Here is an 18,122-nt window from a genome sequence, read left to right on the forward strand (position 1 = left end):
AGGTTGTGAGAAACTGTAGGAAGTTTTGAAGTTGGACTAAATACATTTTGTGTTATGATGCGGGCATGAACTTATGGAAGTCAGGGATGGGAATGTGGTGGTTTGAATGAGAATGACCTCATAGGCTCATAGATTTAAAAACTTGGGTTTCCAGTTGGTGGACCTGATTGGAGGAGATTTAGGAAGTATGGCCTTGTTAGAGATGCTTTGTCACTGGGGGTGGACTTGCTGTTCTCTGCCTTGAGCTCATGGATCAAGATGTAAGCTCTCAGCCAGTCATCGCTGGAGCACCATGCCTCTGTCATGCTTCTTACTATGATGATCATGGATTCACCCTTTGGAACCCCGCCACTCTGTTTTCTAGAAATTGCTTATCCAAACAAGAGAAAAGTAGCTAAGACAGTGTGTGTTTTGAAGACATTTCATGTAGGACTCATTCAGAGTTACATTCTTCCTTTGGCTTAGTAAATTCTACTGCTAGTGTTCCTTTGTCATTGACAGATAGCTTTTCAATTCACACTCTAAATCCTGCGGTGCCTATCACTTATGAAGCACACTGACATATCTGACAGGTAATTCTTATCACATTATTTTTAGTTATTAATAGTTTTAATCTATTTATGGATTCTTCCCTCGTTCACTATCCTAAAACAATTTCTTTTCAGGAGCACTTAATCTGTTTTTAAATTCATCTATTACTTAATCAATTAAAAAGTTTTAAAAATTGGTTATAGTACTCCTTCCCCCTCTAATTATTATCTTTGTAAATGCTGTTAATATATTTTTATTAAAGCTGATATTATTAGTTCCAACCTCTCAGTTGTTCTTGTTCTGGTATCTTAATATTTATATTTCAAACTAATATTTTCTTAAATGGTTTATGAGGTTTTTCCTCAGTACACTGATAGCCAATCACTCATTAACTATGCAGTATTACATGCAGCTTACCTGGGTAGCCTTTTCATACCTTGTGAAAATTAGTCATCTTTTTTTATAAGAATTAATAGAGAGGAGATTGGCAAGCTGAGAACTGTCTTTAAGAGCACCAGGAATAGGCAGGATTAATTATTTTTCTCTTGAAATTGAGTCATCTCTTTTATGTCACCAATATGTCTGATACTAACTGTTGGTTTTAGGAATATATTCCTTATTACTAGTAACCTTTTAAAAAATAAAATTTTAGATCAAATATTGAATTATTTTGCCTGAATGAATTTTACACAGGCATTTCATGAAACTATCCAAAGTGTTTGAGCTGAACATTTATAATCATATACTTTATTACAGATGCATCTATTCTATAAACACATCAATGAAGATTTTAACTAATTTATAAATAAAATTTTAAAATTGACAGTGAACAAAGAGAACAACCTGGAGTACGTAGTGAAGTCATTAACTGCCTTTTTATCCATTCCCTTTATACTTCATTCTCCTCAATTCCTGTAATTATAAACTTGCACATGCTTAGAAGATCATTTCTCCTTCCCAGTCAACATACAGGCATTGTCTCTTTTATAGATGACAGAGCTTATATCTATAGAGTTTGTCAAGAGCAAAAGTACAAGAGTTTATACAAAGTTAGAATAACAGAGTAAGGATTGGAATTGAGTCTGCACCTCCACACAGAATATTTCTATTGACTTGAAAAAATTATACTTTTTCATTAAAATCAAGGTGTGACAGAAAATTCTGTAAAGAACTGAGAGTCAAAGGAGCAGATTCATATCTACCCAACTGAGCTGCTATTTATTTATGCTAATAGAACTTGAATAATTTTCCAAACCGAAGGCACTGAAGCACTGAATCATCTTAATCACACTAGAAATTGGCTATGTGGAGTTAGAAGCAAATTCCTACAGTGATGGAAATAGCAGGGAAATATTCACAACAGTGCACTGAAGGTTGGTGCAGAGCACCGACCCATGAGTCACTATCAGTCTCTTCTGGATAGCATTATAACCACCAATTCTGTTTCTCAAACTGACCCAAGAAAGGCAGGGGAGACTCATATATTTGAGGTACTTACTTTAATGCAAGAATTTAAGCATTTACGTATTGCTTATACCAAGTACAAATGTGCACAGAAAAAGATCAAACTACTACATCTTTGATTCTTCTCTTTGGCAAATGATTTAGACTAACCTTGATTTTCCTCAGCTTAATCTATGAATAATAAAAGCTACTACATAAGGGAACTATAATTACATTAAAAATATTTGTGCGTGATGTGTATGATGCAATGTGATGTGTATGTGCGTGTGTGTGTTGTACTTATACACACTATCATACATGTGGAAACCACAGGACAATATCAGGTTGCATGTCTTCCACTTTTTTTTTGAGGCCATGCTAGGTAGACCACAAGTCTTATGATATTCTTTGTCTCTGATATCACTAGAAAAGCTCTAATAGCATACCCAGCTTTCCATGGGTTTGAACTAAGGTCCCAATGCTTGCATGGCAAGCAGTTTACATACTGAATTATCTTCAGACCATACATTACATTGTGTTTGGAAACATCAGCGAGCTTTTCACATAGCAGGTATTATTAATAATTAGATCTCTCAGTCTGCTCCCTTATCTATGAATCCACCAGTCTCTCTTAAAGGTGTTAAGAGATCTGGGTACTTCTGTTGAGCATCTGATTCCTAAGGCTGTCAATATACATTTTCAAGCCCTCTTCCTCAGAAACTGTTTTTTTTTTTTTCATGTCCACATACATATATTTTTCTCTTAGGCAAAACTGTGTTACGACTTTTGTGCAGATCATGAATATTTTTGTGTATTTATGATATACACTTCAAAATTGTTTAAAATATTAATTTAACTTATTGAAATAGATTTGACTTAATTTTTTTTTGAGATACAGTCTTTAAGCTTTCTGATCTTTGGCAAATGATTTAGACTAACTAAACCTGACTTTCTTCAGCTATAATACATGAATAATAAAAGACATCACATAAGGTAACTATAATTAGCTTATAAATGTAGCTTTGGCTGTCTGGAACTCACAATGTAGACCAGAATGGGTTTGAACTAATAAATATCTGCCGCCTCTGCCTCCTAAATGCTGGGATTAAAAGTCACTACATCAGTAACTTAAAAATTTTTAAGAATCAAAAGTCAAGCCACAAAATGTTAAGCTAATAAAATATGGGAGTAGAGTGGGCAATAAAAAAGGGAAAACAGAAGCAAAATTACTTATTCAATTTAAAAATAAATCAGACATTATTTTACTACCTATTATTTTTATAGACAGAAATTATGCAGTGCCAGCGCTTATTGAAAATCCCCATGGTTCCCTGTCTCATTAAGGACGCCGAGGCTCTGGCCCAGCCTGCCCTTCTGAATTGTAGGCATCTTTTCAGAACACTGGTTTCTGTCCTACTTTACTGTTCTGCTGCTGTGATAAAACTGATTAAAAACAACTTAAGGAAGGAAGAGTTTATTCAGTTTACAGCCTCAAGTGCATCTTCTGAGAAGCCAAGGCAGGAACTCAAGGCAATAACCTGAAGGCAGGAACTGGAGCAGAGACCTTGCACGACCATTGCTTGTTGGCTTGTTCAGCTATCTGTCTTAGACAGTTCAGGTCCACCTAGAATTGGTACTGCCCATAGTTGGGTGGGCCTTCCTGTTTCAATTAGCAAATAACAAATGCCCTACAGACATGCGTATAGGCAAATCCGATGGAGATAGTTCCTCAATTGAGGCTCTCCCTTTTTCTTTGTGTCAAGTTGACAATGAGACTAACCAGGCTGAATTTATTATCTTCTTGACTCTTCCTAGCCACAGGGTATTGGCACTTGGTACTCCAGATGCAGACTGCTCTTGCCTAACAAGGCTACCTCGTATCTCCAATAGTTCTTTCTGACGGTTCTCAGATATCCCAAACATCCCCCAGTCTCTTCTAAGCAGATCAGCATGTCTAGGAACAGGTGTCCACCTTGCCTGGTTCTGGCCTGCCACCCTTATCCCAGGATGACGCTACGTCTGTCCATGCTCTGTTTCCCTCATGACTTTCTGTGGACTGTGGTACTCTCCATATTTAGAACAGCAACAGTTAGATGCCCACAAAGTGTTTTAATTAATGACTCTTTTAGTCACAGCTACAGTAGTAGCTAATTAGTATTAAGTTCTGATGAGAATAAAAAATTAAGTTAATTAAAAACCTAAAATAAATACAAATCAGAATCTTTGAAGAGCAGGCAGTGCTCTTAACCGCTGAGCCATCTCTCTAACCCACAATAATGAATGGGAAGCTATTAAATCAACCCATCATGAATTTTCTTAGTTATGATTTAAAGCATTCCAAATGTGCCTCAATAATGAGAAATATGGGAATATATAATTCCTATGAGATAAAAAGAATCTTTTTTTTTAAAAAAAAACAAAACGATAGTATTTCATGCACTAGTTCAGGCTGACATTGAACACATTATTTAGCCCAAGTGTTGGGGTTATAACACTAAGCCAAAATGCCTAGCAAGATCAACATTAATATTACAAATACAATTTTAAAGAAAAGTTGCCGGGCAGTGGTGGCGCACGCCTTTAATCCCAGCACTCGGGAGGCAGAGGCAGGCGGATCTCTGTGAGTTCGAGGCCAGCCTGGTCTACAAGAGTTAGTTCCAGGACAGGAACCAAAAAGCTATGGAGAAACCCTGTCTCGAAAATCCCCCCCCCCCCAAAAAAAAAAGTTAACATGTGGAAACGACAAACCTTGTGACTTAGTGATATATTTTCTCAACAAAATCATCTTTCTACTTCAGCATTATTCTAGTGCCAGTAATGTGGTAGAGACAATATTGTCCCTACCTTGTTACGGACATAGAAGCATGGCATGAACATAGGACTGGTCCCTTCCTGTGAATGGATTCTCAGCAGCAGCTTTCTCAAGCCATTTAGACTAGCAGAGCTTGGTGCTTCCTCCTACTTCGCCAGCCAGACCACTATGATCGAAAGAGAAATTCGTCCAGGGCAAGTGTACAGCATTAGGTGACCTTGTACCAAGTGTGCACGCAAAGAGATGTTCCCTTCCCTTTCCTTGTAAGAGCAGGGAAGAAATGTAGAACTCAGAAGAACGCTGAAGAAGTGCAGATAAAGTGCTACAGCTCTTTCCCTCTGGTCGGTCTCCCTTTTAAATGTGAAATAGAGCCCTGCAGGAGTTCCTGCCAGCGGTGCAGATTTTCTGTCTTTGAGACACACTGGATCAGAACCTAGATATTTAGCAAAATTCCCAGATGATTCTGGAGCACATTAAAGTTCAAGAAGAACTAACATACCCAGTCACCATTGGGAAACATCAGTTTTTCAAGGAATTTACCTTTAATTTTAAACACATTAATTCAAAATTTTAATGCATTTTATTTATTATTTCTAATTTATAGTATGTATATGCCTGAAGAGGTCAGAGGACACCTCGCAGGAGTCTGTTTTCTCTCTCCATCATGTGGGTCCTGGGGATCACTCAGGTCACAGGCTTGGCAGCAGGAGCACTATCTTCTCAGCAATATCTCTAGCCCACGTTTATGTTTTATGTGCTCACCTTTCTCCTGTGACCTCCCTTGACAAGCTTTTGTTCTTCTCTACAATTTCAGGTATGTATTCCTTCTAATTCTCTAATCCAGTCAGGAAGTGGTTGGTCACCCTCAGAATATCTACACACCGACTGCACTAGTGGACAAGTCTTCCCAGAAGTTCAGTATTTAAGTACACAGGATCTGCAGCTGAGCATGATCCCTAATGACTTGTTTCCTCCAACAGCTTGCATAGCGCGGCCCGGCACTGTAAATGCTAGCTAGCAGAAAGAAACTGACAGCTCGCTTTTGACCTAAGAGTGCCATCCCTATTCCTCTTTAAACAACATGGCTCCATAACTGGCTGCTATAAGGATGGGATTGTTTCAATTATATATCGATGCCGTAAACAAAAACAAGACTGCCACATAACTCTAAGTGGATGTTAAAAGAATTTCTGAATGCTAAACACAAGAATCCAGCTGTTGTATGCTTATCTAAAGATGATTATTTGAGAGTTTCAGTAATTAACTGGCAAATAATTATCATGGTTATTATATTTCAGGAAGTAGAAAAGACACTAGAGACTGAAATAACAGTTAAGGTCGGGAGGCAGAGGCAGGTGGTTCTCTGGGAGTTTGAGGCCAGCCTGGTCTACAAGAGCTAGTTCCGGGACGGGCACCAAAGCTACAGAGAAACCCTGTCTCGAAAAAAAAAAAAAAAAAAAAAAAGCAACACTCCTAGCATGAGGAAGATCCATTCTGTCTCACAAAAGCTATGATACTGAATCTCTGCCCTTGGTAGTCGTTAGTGGTACATGATGAAACAACAAGAGCACAGGTGAGATGTAGTTATGGTAAGGGTTGCTCAGCAGGACTCTCTCACATTGACATCTTTTCCCACTGGTCTGCTAGACCATTGCATTTTATCACAATGTAATATTCTTTTCGTGGTTTTTTCTAAGTTAGAAAAACTGCTGGCCCATTGCTTCCTGTTTAAAGGACCCTTTCCATGGACAGGACATTTGGGTGTGTTTGGCAGGGTGGAGAATGCTGTCTTGGCGCTTGCTCACTTACAGGCACTAATGATTTTGTCACAGTGGTTTAGAAACGTTCACTTCAAGACAGATGAATCCCAGAACAATTGAATTCCATGTCTGTGAGATAACAGAAGCTAAAATTCCGTTTTGGATACTGACATTCTGCACTCGTGGAACTTATTGGGTAGCCCGGGTAACATCAATTGGGCCGCTAAACCTTTAACATGGAAAATAAGTTTAACCAAACCAAATTGTTCAGGGATGATTTTTAAATAAAGAAAAAACAGTGTTTGGAGAAAGACTCCCATATAAAGTCTTGAATTCTCTATGTAGCCAAGGCTGGACCAGACACAGTGATTCACTTGCCTCAGTTTCCCCAGTAAGGGGCTTCACTTTATAGTCATATCTATGCTGGACTTCTCCTTAGAGCATAAAAGCCTATTAGTGACCTCTCTCTCTCTCTCTCTCTCTCTCTCTCTCTCTCTCTCTCTCTCTCTCTCTCTCTCTCTCTCATATATATATATATATATATATATATACACACTATATTATTATATATTATGATACAACATATTATGCAATATATACATGCAGTATTTATTGCATGTGTATTGTAATATATATGGTATGATATATAATATATATATACACACATAAAAATATCCACCTGTGTAATATATACTTCCTATCACATTTGAGTCCCCATGGGGAAAACTGTGAGGATATTTCCTGAATTAAATAATTTGCTAACAGTAAATTTCTTTTGCAACCCCTCTTTCCACTACTCACCGGTTCCTAAAGTAGTACTGAGTTTCTAGAAAGCACGACCGAGCCTGAAGCTTAGCTAAAGTAGCCATGGCCTCCAGGCCTGGGGTTTACCAAAGTTGTTACTATGGGTCTCCATGACAACTGGGCTGAACCAAGTGAACTTCCTGCTCACTCCCCTTTCCTTTCACTCTGTGTCAGTTTCAAGTGACTGAACAGAGAATTCGGATTTTTTTACGTGAGAACTGACTTCAGCCGACTGTCTCCTATTTCCTCCAGGACTGCTCGACAGGTACGGCCGCCAAGCGAAGGGGAGCGAATGGTCGCTTCCGGCTTCCGGTTTCCGCCTCCAGCCCGCTTCCGGAAGTTCTTCTCAAAATGCTGAAGTGCTGTGTGGAAGTGGTTGGGGCTGCGGGAGTTGGAGTCGGTCCTCGGGCCTGAGCCTCGAGGCCGCGCTCCTGGGTGTCGTTGATGTTCGGGGCCGCCGGACGCCCAGTGATCGGAGCCGCCGCTGCCGCCGCCGGGAAGAGCTGGTGAGAGCGGCGGGCCGCTGAGGACTGGGCGGGCGCGCAAGGCGGGTAGCCCCGCGGGGCTCCCGGACCAGGGACGACCGCGCTAAGCTCCATCAGGCCTGGTCCCAGTCGCCCCTGCTAAACTGGTCACTTTGGACCAAATTCCACGAATGATGGAATTCCAGAAATCCACATCAGGCCTGGTCCCCGTCGCCCCTGCTAAACTGGTCACCTGGGACCAAATTATGATGCAATTACACAAATCCACAGTTCTGGAAGTTTCAGGCTCCCATACTCCCTGCGCAGCACGGTTTAGGGAAAACCTAGAAGTTTCCCACTACCTAGAAGGTTCTGTCCCAGTTCTCGAGAGATGGATGTTGTCCAACAGCCTTAAGTTTTGGGTTGGAGTTGATCTTTAGTGACCATGACCTATTGCTTTTCAAGTTTTCAAGTTGCCTTTTTGCAAATTATACTTTATCCTGTTGGTATCCCCGTGATACGAGACTGTCGCAGGCCTACAAGAGCAAAGTGGCTAAGTTTCCCAGTGCCCACGAGTGCTAGGTTTTGGATTTTCTTCAGTTGAGAGCCCGTGGTCGACCCCGCCCCTGACACACACACCCCGTTTCTCCCAAGACTTTCCCCTGCAGATAAACAAAGTGAAATGAGAAAGTGGATATCCTGCCTACAATCTTGAAACGTAAAAATCTGACCGATAAGTCAAAAGAAGTGCGGTTTTAAAGCCCATACCTGTTTGCAGAATCAGAAAAAGCCCAAGGAATTCGACTGGACTGTGATCGCAGATCCTTTTGCCTCCCTATGACGGAAAAGTTGAACATTTTTACGTCCAGTGCTGTATTTAGATCTCTTCACTCTAGAGATGAATTTTTAACGAGTGTCGATTTTTCTCGTGACTTTTAAATTCTCCCAACTTTCAGTTAGTAAAATGGAGAATGCTTTTATAATGGGCCATTTTTAATTGCTGTAGTCAGGTTGGGATAAGAGGCATAGTTGTTAATGTGTTAGCTTGTGTTAGTTTTGGCACCTGTACATGCTGGGCCATGATGTACACTTGACCTTGATCAAGGGGCTTCCCAACGTCCTGGTCTTTCCTTTCAAGCATGCTTTCTCGATTCGGTGTCTCTGAGGCGTGGGGTGGAATGTGCTCAGTCCATTGGTTTGGGCTTCCTGGAGAGGAAGGAAATTGTATGACAGCTGACAAAACCAAACACCTCTGGCCCTTTTTCCTCATCACCCGTCTTGCACAGAGACTCTGCACATTGCTGGTCTGTTACTTGAAATGGGATTTGCTTGCTAGACTGACTGTCTTAACCTGAGGGAAAACTCTTCATTCCTAATGAGACAAGAGTGTCCTCAGCACCGACCAGTTTCTGGTTTTGAAAGAAATTCTTAAAGTACGTCTTGATTGGCCGAAGAGATGTGTTCCCCAAAAGTGGACCCTTTATTTTCTTGTGTGTATGCACAAGTGTGCAACCCTTCAGCGCCCCCCCCCCTTGTTACTGTGCTCCCTCTTTCTTTCCCCTTCCCTTCCTCTCCCTGTGACAGAGTTTTGTTCTGAGCCCAGGCTGACTTCCACCTGGTGATCTGCCTGTCTCAGCCTCTGCAGTACCGGGATTATAGGCTCGTGCTGCCTTGCCCAGGCTTTGATAATTCCTCGTCCTTGTTCCATTCGTTGAACTGCCTTGCATGTTTGTTTTATCCAAATTGTCAAATTCCCTTGCTATTAATGGTTGCTACCAGTAAGTTGTTAATTGGTGTTGGTTCTATCTATGTATGTCATCTCATGAGCTTTCATGTAAGTGCAATGCATTCTTTATATATTAGATGAGGTGACAGCGAGGTGAAGTTAATTTAAATAACTTCTCTAAGGGACTGATTTGCAGTATGATTCTAGTGTGCTTAGAGAAAATTCCTCAATGCCCTGATGTACTCGTTATGTCTGACTAATGTAGAATCTATGAATTAGAAAAGTAGTTGCCCAGATTTGTAAACCCACCTCCAATTTCTGAGGTAGTGTATTTTTATTTAAATAGACCGCGTTTTGTGGCTTTAATAACAGTAAAAAGCCATTAAGGTGGATTCTGGACCTTTGCTTTTGTTCTGGAATTCCATTCTTTGGTATGTTGAATTTTATTATTATCTGGGAAACTGTATCGGAGAAACTGCTGGTTTTGAGCAGCTAATTTTGGGGAGAGGGGAGTGTCTTGATTTCCTAAACCTTTAAGTTTGCCTGATTGAGCATACTCCTTCAGTTAAAGATCAAAGCAATAGAAAGTCTGATTTGGGGCAAATAGTCGTGGGGAAGCTTCTTAACATTGTTGTGTGCCAAGCTGGAAATCTTTTTAAGTTATCTTTGATCATTTGCCTTTATTTTTACCTTACTTAAGCTATAAGAATGCTGTCTTACCCATGTAGCAGTAAAGTTAAATCCGTATTGTCTGATGATTTTAGTGAAATTACATTCACTGAGTCAGCCTTTGATTTGTAGACCCTACATATTCTTATCATTTGGTATATATCAGGCAGTATGGTAGTTACTCCTATTTAATCCTTAGCTGTTTTCATATTTCTAATCTAGGAATTCAAAATATATATCCAGTAAATATTTACTGTGCAATTATCATATATAAGCAATAATCAAGACATTTCCAACAAATCTGGTTGACAGAATGAATTACATTTAAATTTCAAACTTTTTGTCTAGTTTGGCTTAGATTCTGATGGCATTTCATTTGGGCACTTTTTAAATGAATAATTTACATTTTGAGAATAATTAGAAGCAGTGAGAAAAGTTTGGATGACTTGAAGTCAGTCATTAAGTGAAGTAACAGAAAATCAAAAAATGGTCTCCAAGTAAAATAAAATAAGTGAGCTCACATTATTAAATCATTAACTGAAAAGTAGAATTAGACTTTACTCTTTCCTTCCTTTCCTTCCTTTGCTCCCTTTCCCTCCCTCCCTCCCTCCCTCCCTCCCTCCCTCCCTCCCTCCCTCCCTCCCTCCCTCCCTCCCTCTCTCCCTCTCTCCCTCCCTTCCTTCTTTCTTTTGCACTTAAAGGCCATCCAATTTAGTTCTCAAAATTTTTTCTAGGGTAAAGAGGAAAGAAAGTTTCCTCCAGTGTCTCTGGTGCCAAAGTGACAAAGCTGCAGCTCCCAACAGACCCAGCAAATGGACGCCATCAGTGATTTGACATCCTTAGGGGCACGGATTCTCCTGCTTGTTCCAGAACTTTGTAATTCCTAACTGGGGAAGACAGATTCTTTTCTTTAATCCTCTTGTTATTCACATCTGTGTATTAAAGTAGAAATCAGATGCCTTGAAGACAGGGTTTCAACTCTGTAGCCCAGGATAGCCTCCTTAAGCGCTGAGATTACGGGCAAGGTCCACCACACCAAGCCTTAAGAGAGTATTACTTTTTGTTTTAAGATGAATCTTTTCATGTATGTTCCTGTGTGCATGCAAAGAAGAACATGAAGGTTCTAGGAGCCACACTCATACCATTTTAGCTTGTGATAAAGGCTCATTTTGATAAGTAACAGTGTGATTAAGACAGAAAAATTTCAAGTCACAGTGAGCAGCAGAAAGTTTCACATTTAAGATATTTCTTATTGGTCATATATTGTTTGATTAGTCAAAAAATGTAAGCTTTACCTTTAGCGTAGCATCTTTCACCATTTATATGTTTATTTATCCATTGCTATAATCTCTATAAACTATTGTTTATTCATTTTCATCTGAACCTTTTGACTATTTGCTGCATACCTGTAAGGCCAAATAGCTTTCCCTAAACAACTCTTCTTTTGAATCTTAAATAAAATGCAATAGCTAACATGATATGGAAATATATAATTGCATCACTATTTTCTTGTTTGTGAGTAGTCATAAAGCATACAATTATAAGCATAGTTCTTGACTTACTTTGTACACACATTTATATTTATGGAGACCTGTGGGTTGTGACCCCTTGGAGGATCATTTAGAGAGGTCACATATTAGATAGCTACATTATGATTCTAAACAGTAGCTAAATCACAGTTAAGAAGTAGCAGTGAAAATAATTTTATGGTTGAGGTCACCACAGCATGAGGAGCTGTGTTAGAGGAGACGGAGAACTGTCCAGTTGATGGCCTTTTACCTGGAAGATGTAAGGGAAACGATGTGATAATTAATTTTCTAATATTTTTGGCTCATTCACAGGGATTTTGCTTGGAAATGAGTTGTGGAAAAGTCAGAGCCTATTCTAGGTGAAAGGTGATTGAACTCTGAGTTGAAATGATATTAAATAGATGTTTTTTCTGTGTTTCTGCAGTTTTGAAAGTATCCCCTAAAGTAATTTTTTTTTGTCAATTTATACTTGCATGACACCATAGAATTCACTGGACTCTTCTAGTTAAAATACTTTTATTTTTTCTCAAGAGAAACAATAGAAAATTGAGTAACACTAGCTTAATTTGAAAGAGATTCTAAGAAAATATGCTTCCATTCTTAGTCATGTTTGTTATATAGTGCTAAACCTTACTAGTTTTAGAAATCTTTTTCAATAAAAGTTAGTTGATAAGGAGCTGGAGAGCTAGGTCTTCTGGAAAAACATGTAAGAGCACTGGCTACTCCTCCAGAAGACCCATGTTCAAATCTCAGGCACCCACATGGCAGCTCACAACCATTTGTAACTCCTCTGTGTTAATAACTCTGTCCCAACCCTCCTGGCCTTCCTGTGCACTGTATATAGTGTAGGCACATATACATAGGCAAAACACTATACATGAAATAAAAGTAAATGAGGAAATTAAAAACACTCCATTGGTGAGTGTCATATTGCAGTGGGTAAATGCCTGCTCAGACATTAAGACCACTGACTAATCCAGGCATGGTTGTCTAGCCCGTGATGCCAGCACTTGAGCTGAGAGAGGAAGGGTCTCAGTTCAGGCTTTCCTACCTACACAGGAAACAAAGAAGCCGGCACCAAGGCCACCTCCTTTTCTCATCTGAGGTAATGTGCCAAACTGCCTTTAAAATAAACCAATTTTATGTGGAGACTTATTTATTCATTAATTTCATGTCTTAACATGAAATTTTGAACTATCTGTTCACTCAATGATAAGATCATTTTTGTATTCAAAAAGCAGTTATTCCTAAACCAGTAATAGAACATTTAAGAGAAAGGACCCCAATTTTAATGCATATGAAGCTGTCTTTAAGTGAATTTTGTTTAAATATGCAGTATTATATTCAGAAATAATAGGCTTTTCAGATTACGCTTCTTCCAGAGAGCTGGTGTTAAAGGAAAGGAGCAAGTTATTTTTCACAGGGAGAGAAAACAAATAGGCAGTTATTAGTACACAGGTAGTAGTGAAAGATCCATCTGACTTTTCAAAGTAGCCAGCGCTATAGGCTCTGTAGACTTGGGAACCAGTTCAGATGTGATGCACAGGTCAGGATGCTGTAGTCTGAAACCAGAGTTCTATACTGAAGGAGTTCTATACTCAACTGCTTTCTAGAGTTTCTTCAATGTAAGTGCTTGAATTGCCATGCGTATGAAACTGTTGTGAATAGACTTTTTGTTTACACGTGGAAGGCGCTAGGTCTGGAGCATGCTGATCCAAGGTAGCTGGAAAGCAGCAGTATGTTGTTCAGTTGCTCACATTTATTCTCCCAGCCCTGCAGGGTTGTTTCATCCTCCTCAGCCTCACTGCCCTGGGTGTTGTGTGGACTTAGGTTCTCTAGACCGTTTTCCTGTTGAAAACATTCTACACAGATAACCATGTTCACTGAATCTGTCTTAACAGTTAAAGTGGTGAAACTAAACTCTGGAGTGGCTGATGGAATTGGGGCAGCTGTCCCCCATAACTGATTAGCACCGGTGCTCTGGAATCCGCTGTTAGGGCTTAAACCCCCTTTCTACCACTTCGATTGGTCACAGTGACAGATGTATTGCTATTTCTGTCTTGTTTGTCACCTCAAGTTGTTGTTTGAGAATGAAATGAGGTAATATAGTTAGTAAATATTAGTAGATAGTAAATACTTAGCTGTTAGATGATGTATGTAGCATTGTAAACAATAAAGCTCATTAAATCACCTTGTTTGCTTTTAGGTTTTAAAATGAAAAGTTAGACTATTACAGGGCACTTGCTAAAGCTTAAAATATATAGATGATAGAGATATTTGTAACTGGACATTATATAGGCCAAGGGTTGGGAAACTGGTAGGATACCACTTGATTTTATTGAAAATGAAAGCAAACCACCCTATGGGACTCATTCATTTCTGACCACTTTTACATTATAATGAGAAACTGAGTGATGAGAGACTGTATGGCTTACACAGCCAACTATTGTAATCTAGCCCTCTGCCAAAAGAGTGTGTTTATCCCTCTTATAAACTCTACAAGCTCTATTGACCTCTAGAGGACTCTTGAGGATATTTTGATGCCTGTCTAACGTAATCTGAGAAGTGCTAGGCCATGATCTATATGAGAAAGGTACATATCTGAAGTACCCATAACATTTAAAAATTGTCACACCAGCTAATTTAACATCACTGGGATCTGAATTTGGAAAGAACTATGTGATTTATTAAAACTTGAAAGTGCCACAGTTGCTGATCACTAAACTAGACTGCTTTGAAATGTGTTAGTGATGGCCCCTTACAGACCTCTGAGGTTCCAGTTTGGAATTGAATACAGTCTCTTTATCGCTGGTTTGTGAGTGTTTAGTGGCCTAAAGATATGCCTACTGTTTGGTTAAACTTTCTTTTAAGTCTTAAACACATTTGGAAATACCTGTCGGTCTCCCTCTGATATCATGTCAGTGGTGAGGTAAAATTTATGGGAAGTGGAGGGGTTTATGCTTCCTTTCCCTAGGAATTAATGGGCAGGGAAGGGACAGAGACCGTTAAGGTTCTTGGTTTTAGAAAAGGGGCAGGTGAGGAACAGTGGCTTATGTAGAAGAATGTATCCCATGATTACATAATAATCATGTAAAAATCCTGAGATGCTGTGTGAGTGTGTGCGTGTTCCCCCATGTGGCTCATGTGTATGCCAGAGACTGACATCCAAAGGTGCTCCTCAGTCACGTTTCTACCTTATTCTTTTTAAGACAGAGCCTGTCATTCAACCTGGAGCTTGCTCTTTCCTAACTGGCCGGCCAGCGAGCCCACAGGATCTGCCTGTCTCTGCCGGAGTGCAGGGGTTACAGGTGCGCACCACAAGTCCAGCCTTTCCGTGGGTGCTGGGGATCTAGATATAGCTCCTTATGCTTATGCAGCGAGAGCTTAGCCTACTGAGCAACCCTCCCCTAGCTGATACTCTATTTAACCTGTCTTGAAGTGATTTCAATGTTAAGAACTTATCTTTTAAGACAAAATCTGCCAGGTCTTCCAGACTGACTTCAATCTTAAACGAAATTCTTCTGTCTCAGTTTCCTGAGTGCTAGGATTATAGATAGGTATATACTTTCTCACCCAGCCATTCCTATGTTTAATTAAAAAAAAGACCCACAGAATTTATGCAAGAAGAGTGTTAAGGAGTCAGATTGCAGCTGTCAGACTTTGCAATCATACGCCCTTCAGCATCTTGTAAAGAATATTAATTCCAGCCACGTTTAGAATGAAATGCCTGTGTGGAAGACTAGGGTAACACCAAATGACTTTATTTCTCCTTCTCTAAAATGTCTAGGCATTTCAGTCGAACGATGGAAGAGCTTGTTCATGACCTTGTCTCTGCACTGGAAGAGAGCTCTGAGCAAGCTCGAGGTGGCTTTGCTGAGACGGGAGATCACTCTCGCAATCTGTCTTGCCCTCTCAAACGCCAGGCCAGAAAGAGGAGAGGGCGGAAGCGGAGGTCCTATAATGTCCACCACCCTTGGGAGACTGGCCACTGCTTAAGCGAAGGCTCTGATTCTAGTTTAGAAGAAGCAAGTAAAGACTACAGAGAGAACCACAGCAATAACAAGAAGGATCATAGTGATTCCGATGACCAAATGTTAGTGGCGAAACGTAGGCCATCTTCAAACTTAAATAGTGGTGTTCGAGGGAAGAGACTCCTGCGGCATGAGTCTGATTTTGCTGTGGACAACCTTGGGAACAGAACTCTCCGCCGGAGGAGGAAGGTAAAGCGCATGGCAGTGGATCTCCCACAGGACATCTCCAATAAAAGGACAATGACCCAGCTGCCTGAAGGCTGTAGAGATCAGGAAATGGACAACGAAAGAGCTTACCAGTACCCAGAGTTTACCCGGAATAAAGTTAAGAAAAGGAAGTTGAAAGTGGTTAGACAAGGACCAAAAGCCCAAGAGGAAGGAGTGGTTTTGGAGAGTGAAGAAACGAGCCAGACCAATAAGGACAGAATGGAGTATGAAGAACAGAAAGTCTCTGATGAGCTCATGAGTGAAAGGTAACATGTTTGTCTGCATGCCTGGGGCTGAGTGTGTTTTATATTTTAATTAATTCTTTTAAGATAATTATAAACTGCCATAATGGTAGTGGTATTACTTTGTAACTAGATATATATTTCTTTATAATTTATAGCATTTTCACACAAAGAAAAATTGCTTATTTGATTTATTCAAAGTGTTAGTTGTGTTATAACTGTCTTAATTTTCAGCTATAAAGAGAAAAAAGAAACAACTTTTCTATGGGAAAAGATTTGCTTTTGAGCCACTGCTCTTTGGGATATCTCACTGTCCATGTCATTATGCAGCTTCAGCCTTTGAAGAATTTTAGGTGCATATTCATTATTTTGATTCCTGATGTCGAAAATTCAAACATGTGGTGTATGGGGCTTGGTGTTAATCTGTAGCTTGCTAGGGAATTCTGATCACTAATGAGCTATTAAGACCCGATTTATGGCGTGGAAGCAGCAGAATTTGGTCCTTAGAAAGATGGGAATTGTAGCATTTGTGTGTTAGTAAGGTGTCCGCCCATCTCGGGAAGCAGACCAGCTCTAATCTAATTGCCATGTGCTCCTTGCACGTCAGCTCAGAGTGAACCTCTGCCGTTTATCCAGCTGCTTGTGAGAGCAGCGGTGCTCCTCGTCCTGTTCGTCACAGCCCTCAGTGTCTGATGGCCAGAAAGCAGTGGTCCCAGAGAAAGCATGTGACTTTTAACTTGTAGCATTGGCAGTCATAGGCTTTAGATATTTGGCTATATGTGGGTGTGTTTGCAAGTGTGACCACAGTTAATAGGACCCAGCTGGAGGTGACAGAGTTTATTAGACAGTTTACTGTCTACAGAGTTTTTCCTCAAAAGTAAAAAAGTTTTTGAAGAAGGTTTTGAAAAGTTGTTGTTTGTCAAGGAAGTCATTGTTTTTGTTCAGGAATAGGGTGTGTGGTATTCTGATACTGGATCATTGTCACTGAGGAGCGCTTAGCCAAAAGCCCTTAGCTCCGTTGCCCATTGCTGAGGGTGTGTGGCCGTGCAGTAACAGTTTGACTTCTGGGCTTTGTACAGATTGATTGCCTGCTTTTCTGGTTGATTGTGGAAGCCCCTCCTTTTTGTTTTCTATGTCTTCATTTTATTCATCTGCTGCTTACACTTTCCACCCTGGAACAATAATGAGGTGTATCTTCTTCTGTTCAACAAAAATCAGGGTCAAGTAGGTATATCAGGTTTCCCAGTTATTCACCTGTCAGGTACATAGTTTAAATATGATATTTTAAATAAAATAATGTTAACTATATTTCCTCTGATTTAAACTTTTCTTTATACCAGTTTTTGGTTGCCACTTAAGGGCTCTGCAATTTCTTCTGTGGGAAGGATTGCTACAGAGTGAAGGAATCTTCTATTTCCAAAGTTTTCCAATTTAAGAAGGTTTCTGTTTCTTGGATTTGATTTATAATTAGAAAACTGTGTGTGTGTAGCATTTGATGACTGCAGTGTACATTGCTAGCTCAAAGGCTCATGACACAGACTCTCCGCCATGCCCTCGGCTGGAGTAGGCAGACAAGCAAACATTGAGAACAGGACACTATGTCAAAGGCACTTGTGAACGAAAGCTTCTCAAAGGAACTGTGTTTCAAAGCGAGGAGCAGACTTGTTCAGAAAAGGAGGAATGGAGTTTCAGCCAGGAAGTGGCATGACTGGAAGAAACAGCCTGTGTGAAGACATAGACTGTCAGATCAGTGTAGGGTAATCTGCAGCTCATTGCCACGAAGAAGTAAAGGGGATTTGGGCCATAGTAGCAGCATTTCTTGAGGGTCTGTGTGGTTTAGATTTCATCATGTAGGCAGTGGGAAGTTTTGGCAGTGAAGAAACTTAGGACAACAGAATCTTGGC

At 40.1% G+C, this 18,122-nt stretch overlaps 2 protein-coding genes across 9 annotated transcripts in view; one reads left to right on the forward strand and one right to left on the reverse strand.

Annotated features, from left to right (window-relative positions):
* Spata17 (spermatogenesis associated 17) overlaps window positions 1–7,462 on the reverse strand; it is a 177,835-nt gene extending 170,373 nt beyond the window's left edge. Inside the window, 2 exon segments of the mRNA XM_057770146.1 lie at window positions 7,348–7,426; window positions 7,429–7,462. Of these exon segments, the coding sequence (XP_057626129.1) occupies window positions 7,348–7,426; window positions 7,429–7,462 (113 nt within the window).
* Window positions 7,463–7,706: 244 nt separating this feature from the next.
* Window positions 7,707–18,122, forward strand: part of Gpatch2 (G-patch domain containing 2) — a 185,240-nt gene continuing 174,824 nt past the window's right edge. For 7 of the 8 annotated variants that reach the window (XR_009057133.1, XR_009057134.1, XR_009057135.1 and 4 more), the window contains exons 1-2: window positions 7,707–7,856; window positions 15,526–16,242. Coding sequence is in view for 5 of the 8 variants with exons in the window: in XM_057769632.1 (XP_057625615.1) it covers window positions 7,795–7,856; window positions 15,526–16,242 (779 nt within the window). In the remaining 3 variants the exon portion in view is untranslated. Of the gene's footprint in view, window positions 7,857–14,947; window positions 15,047–15,525; window positions 16,243–18,122 lie in introns of all 8 variants that reach the window. The other variant, XM_057769630.1, reaches the window with a different exon arrangement.

The sequence above is a fragment of the Chionomys nivalis genome, chromosome 5, assembly GCF_950005125.1.
Source record: "Chionomys nivalis chromosome 5, mChiNiv1.1, whole genome shotgun sequence".
Taxonomy (NCBI): Eukaryota; Metazoa; Chordata; class Mammalia; order Rodentia; family Cricetidae; genus Chionomys; species Chionomys nivalis.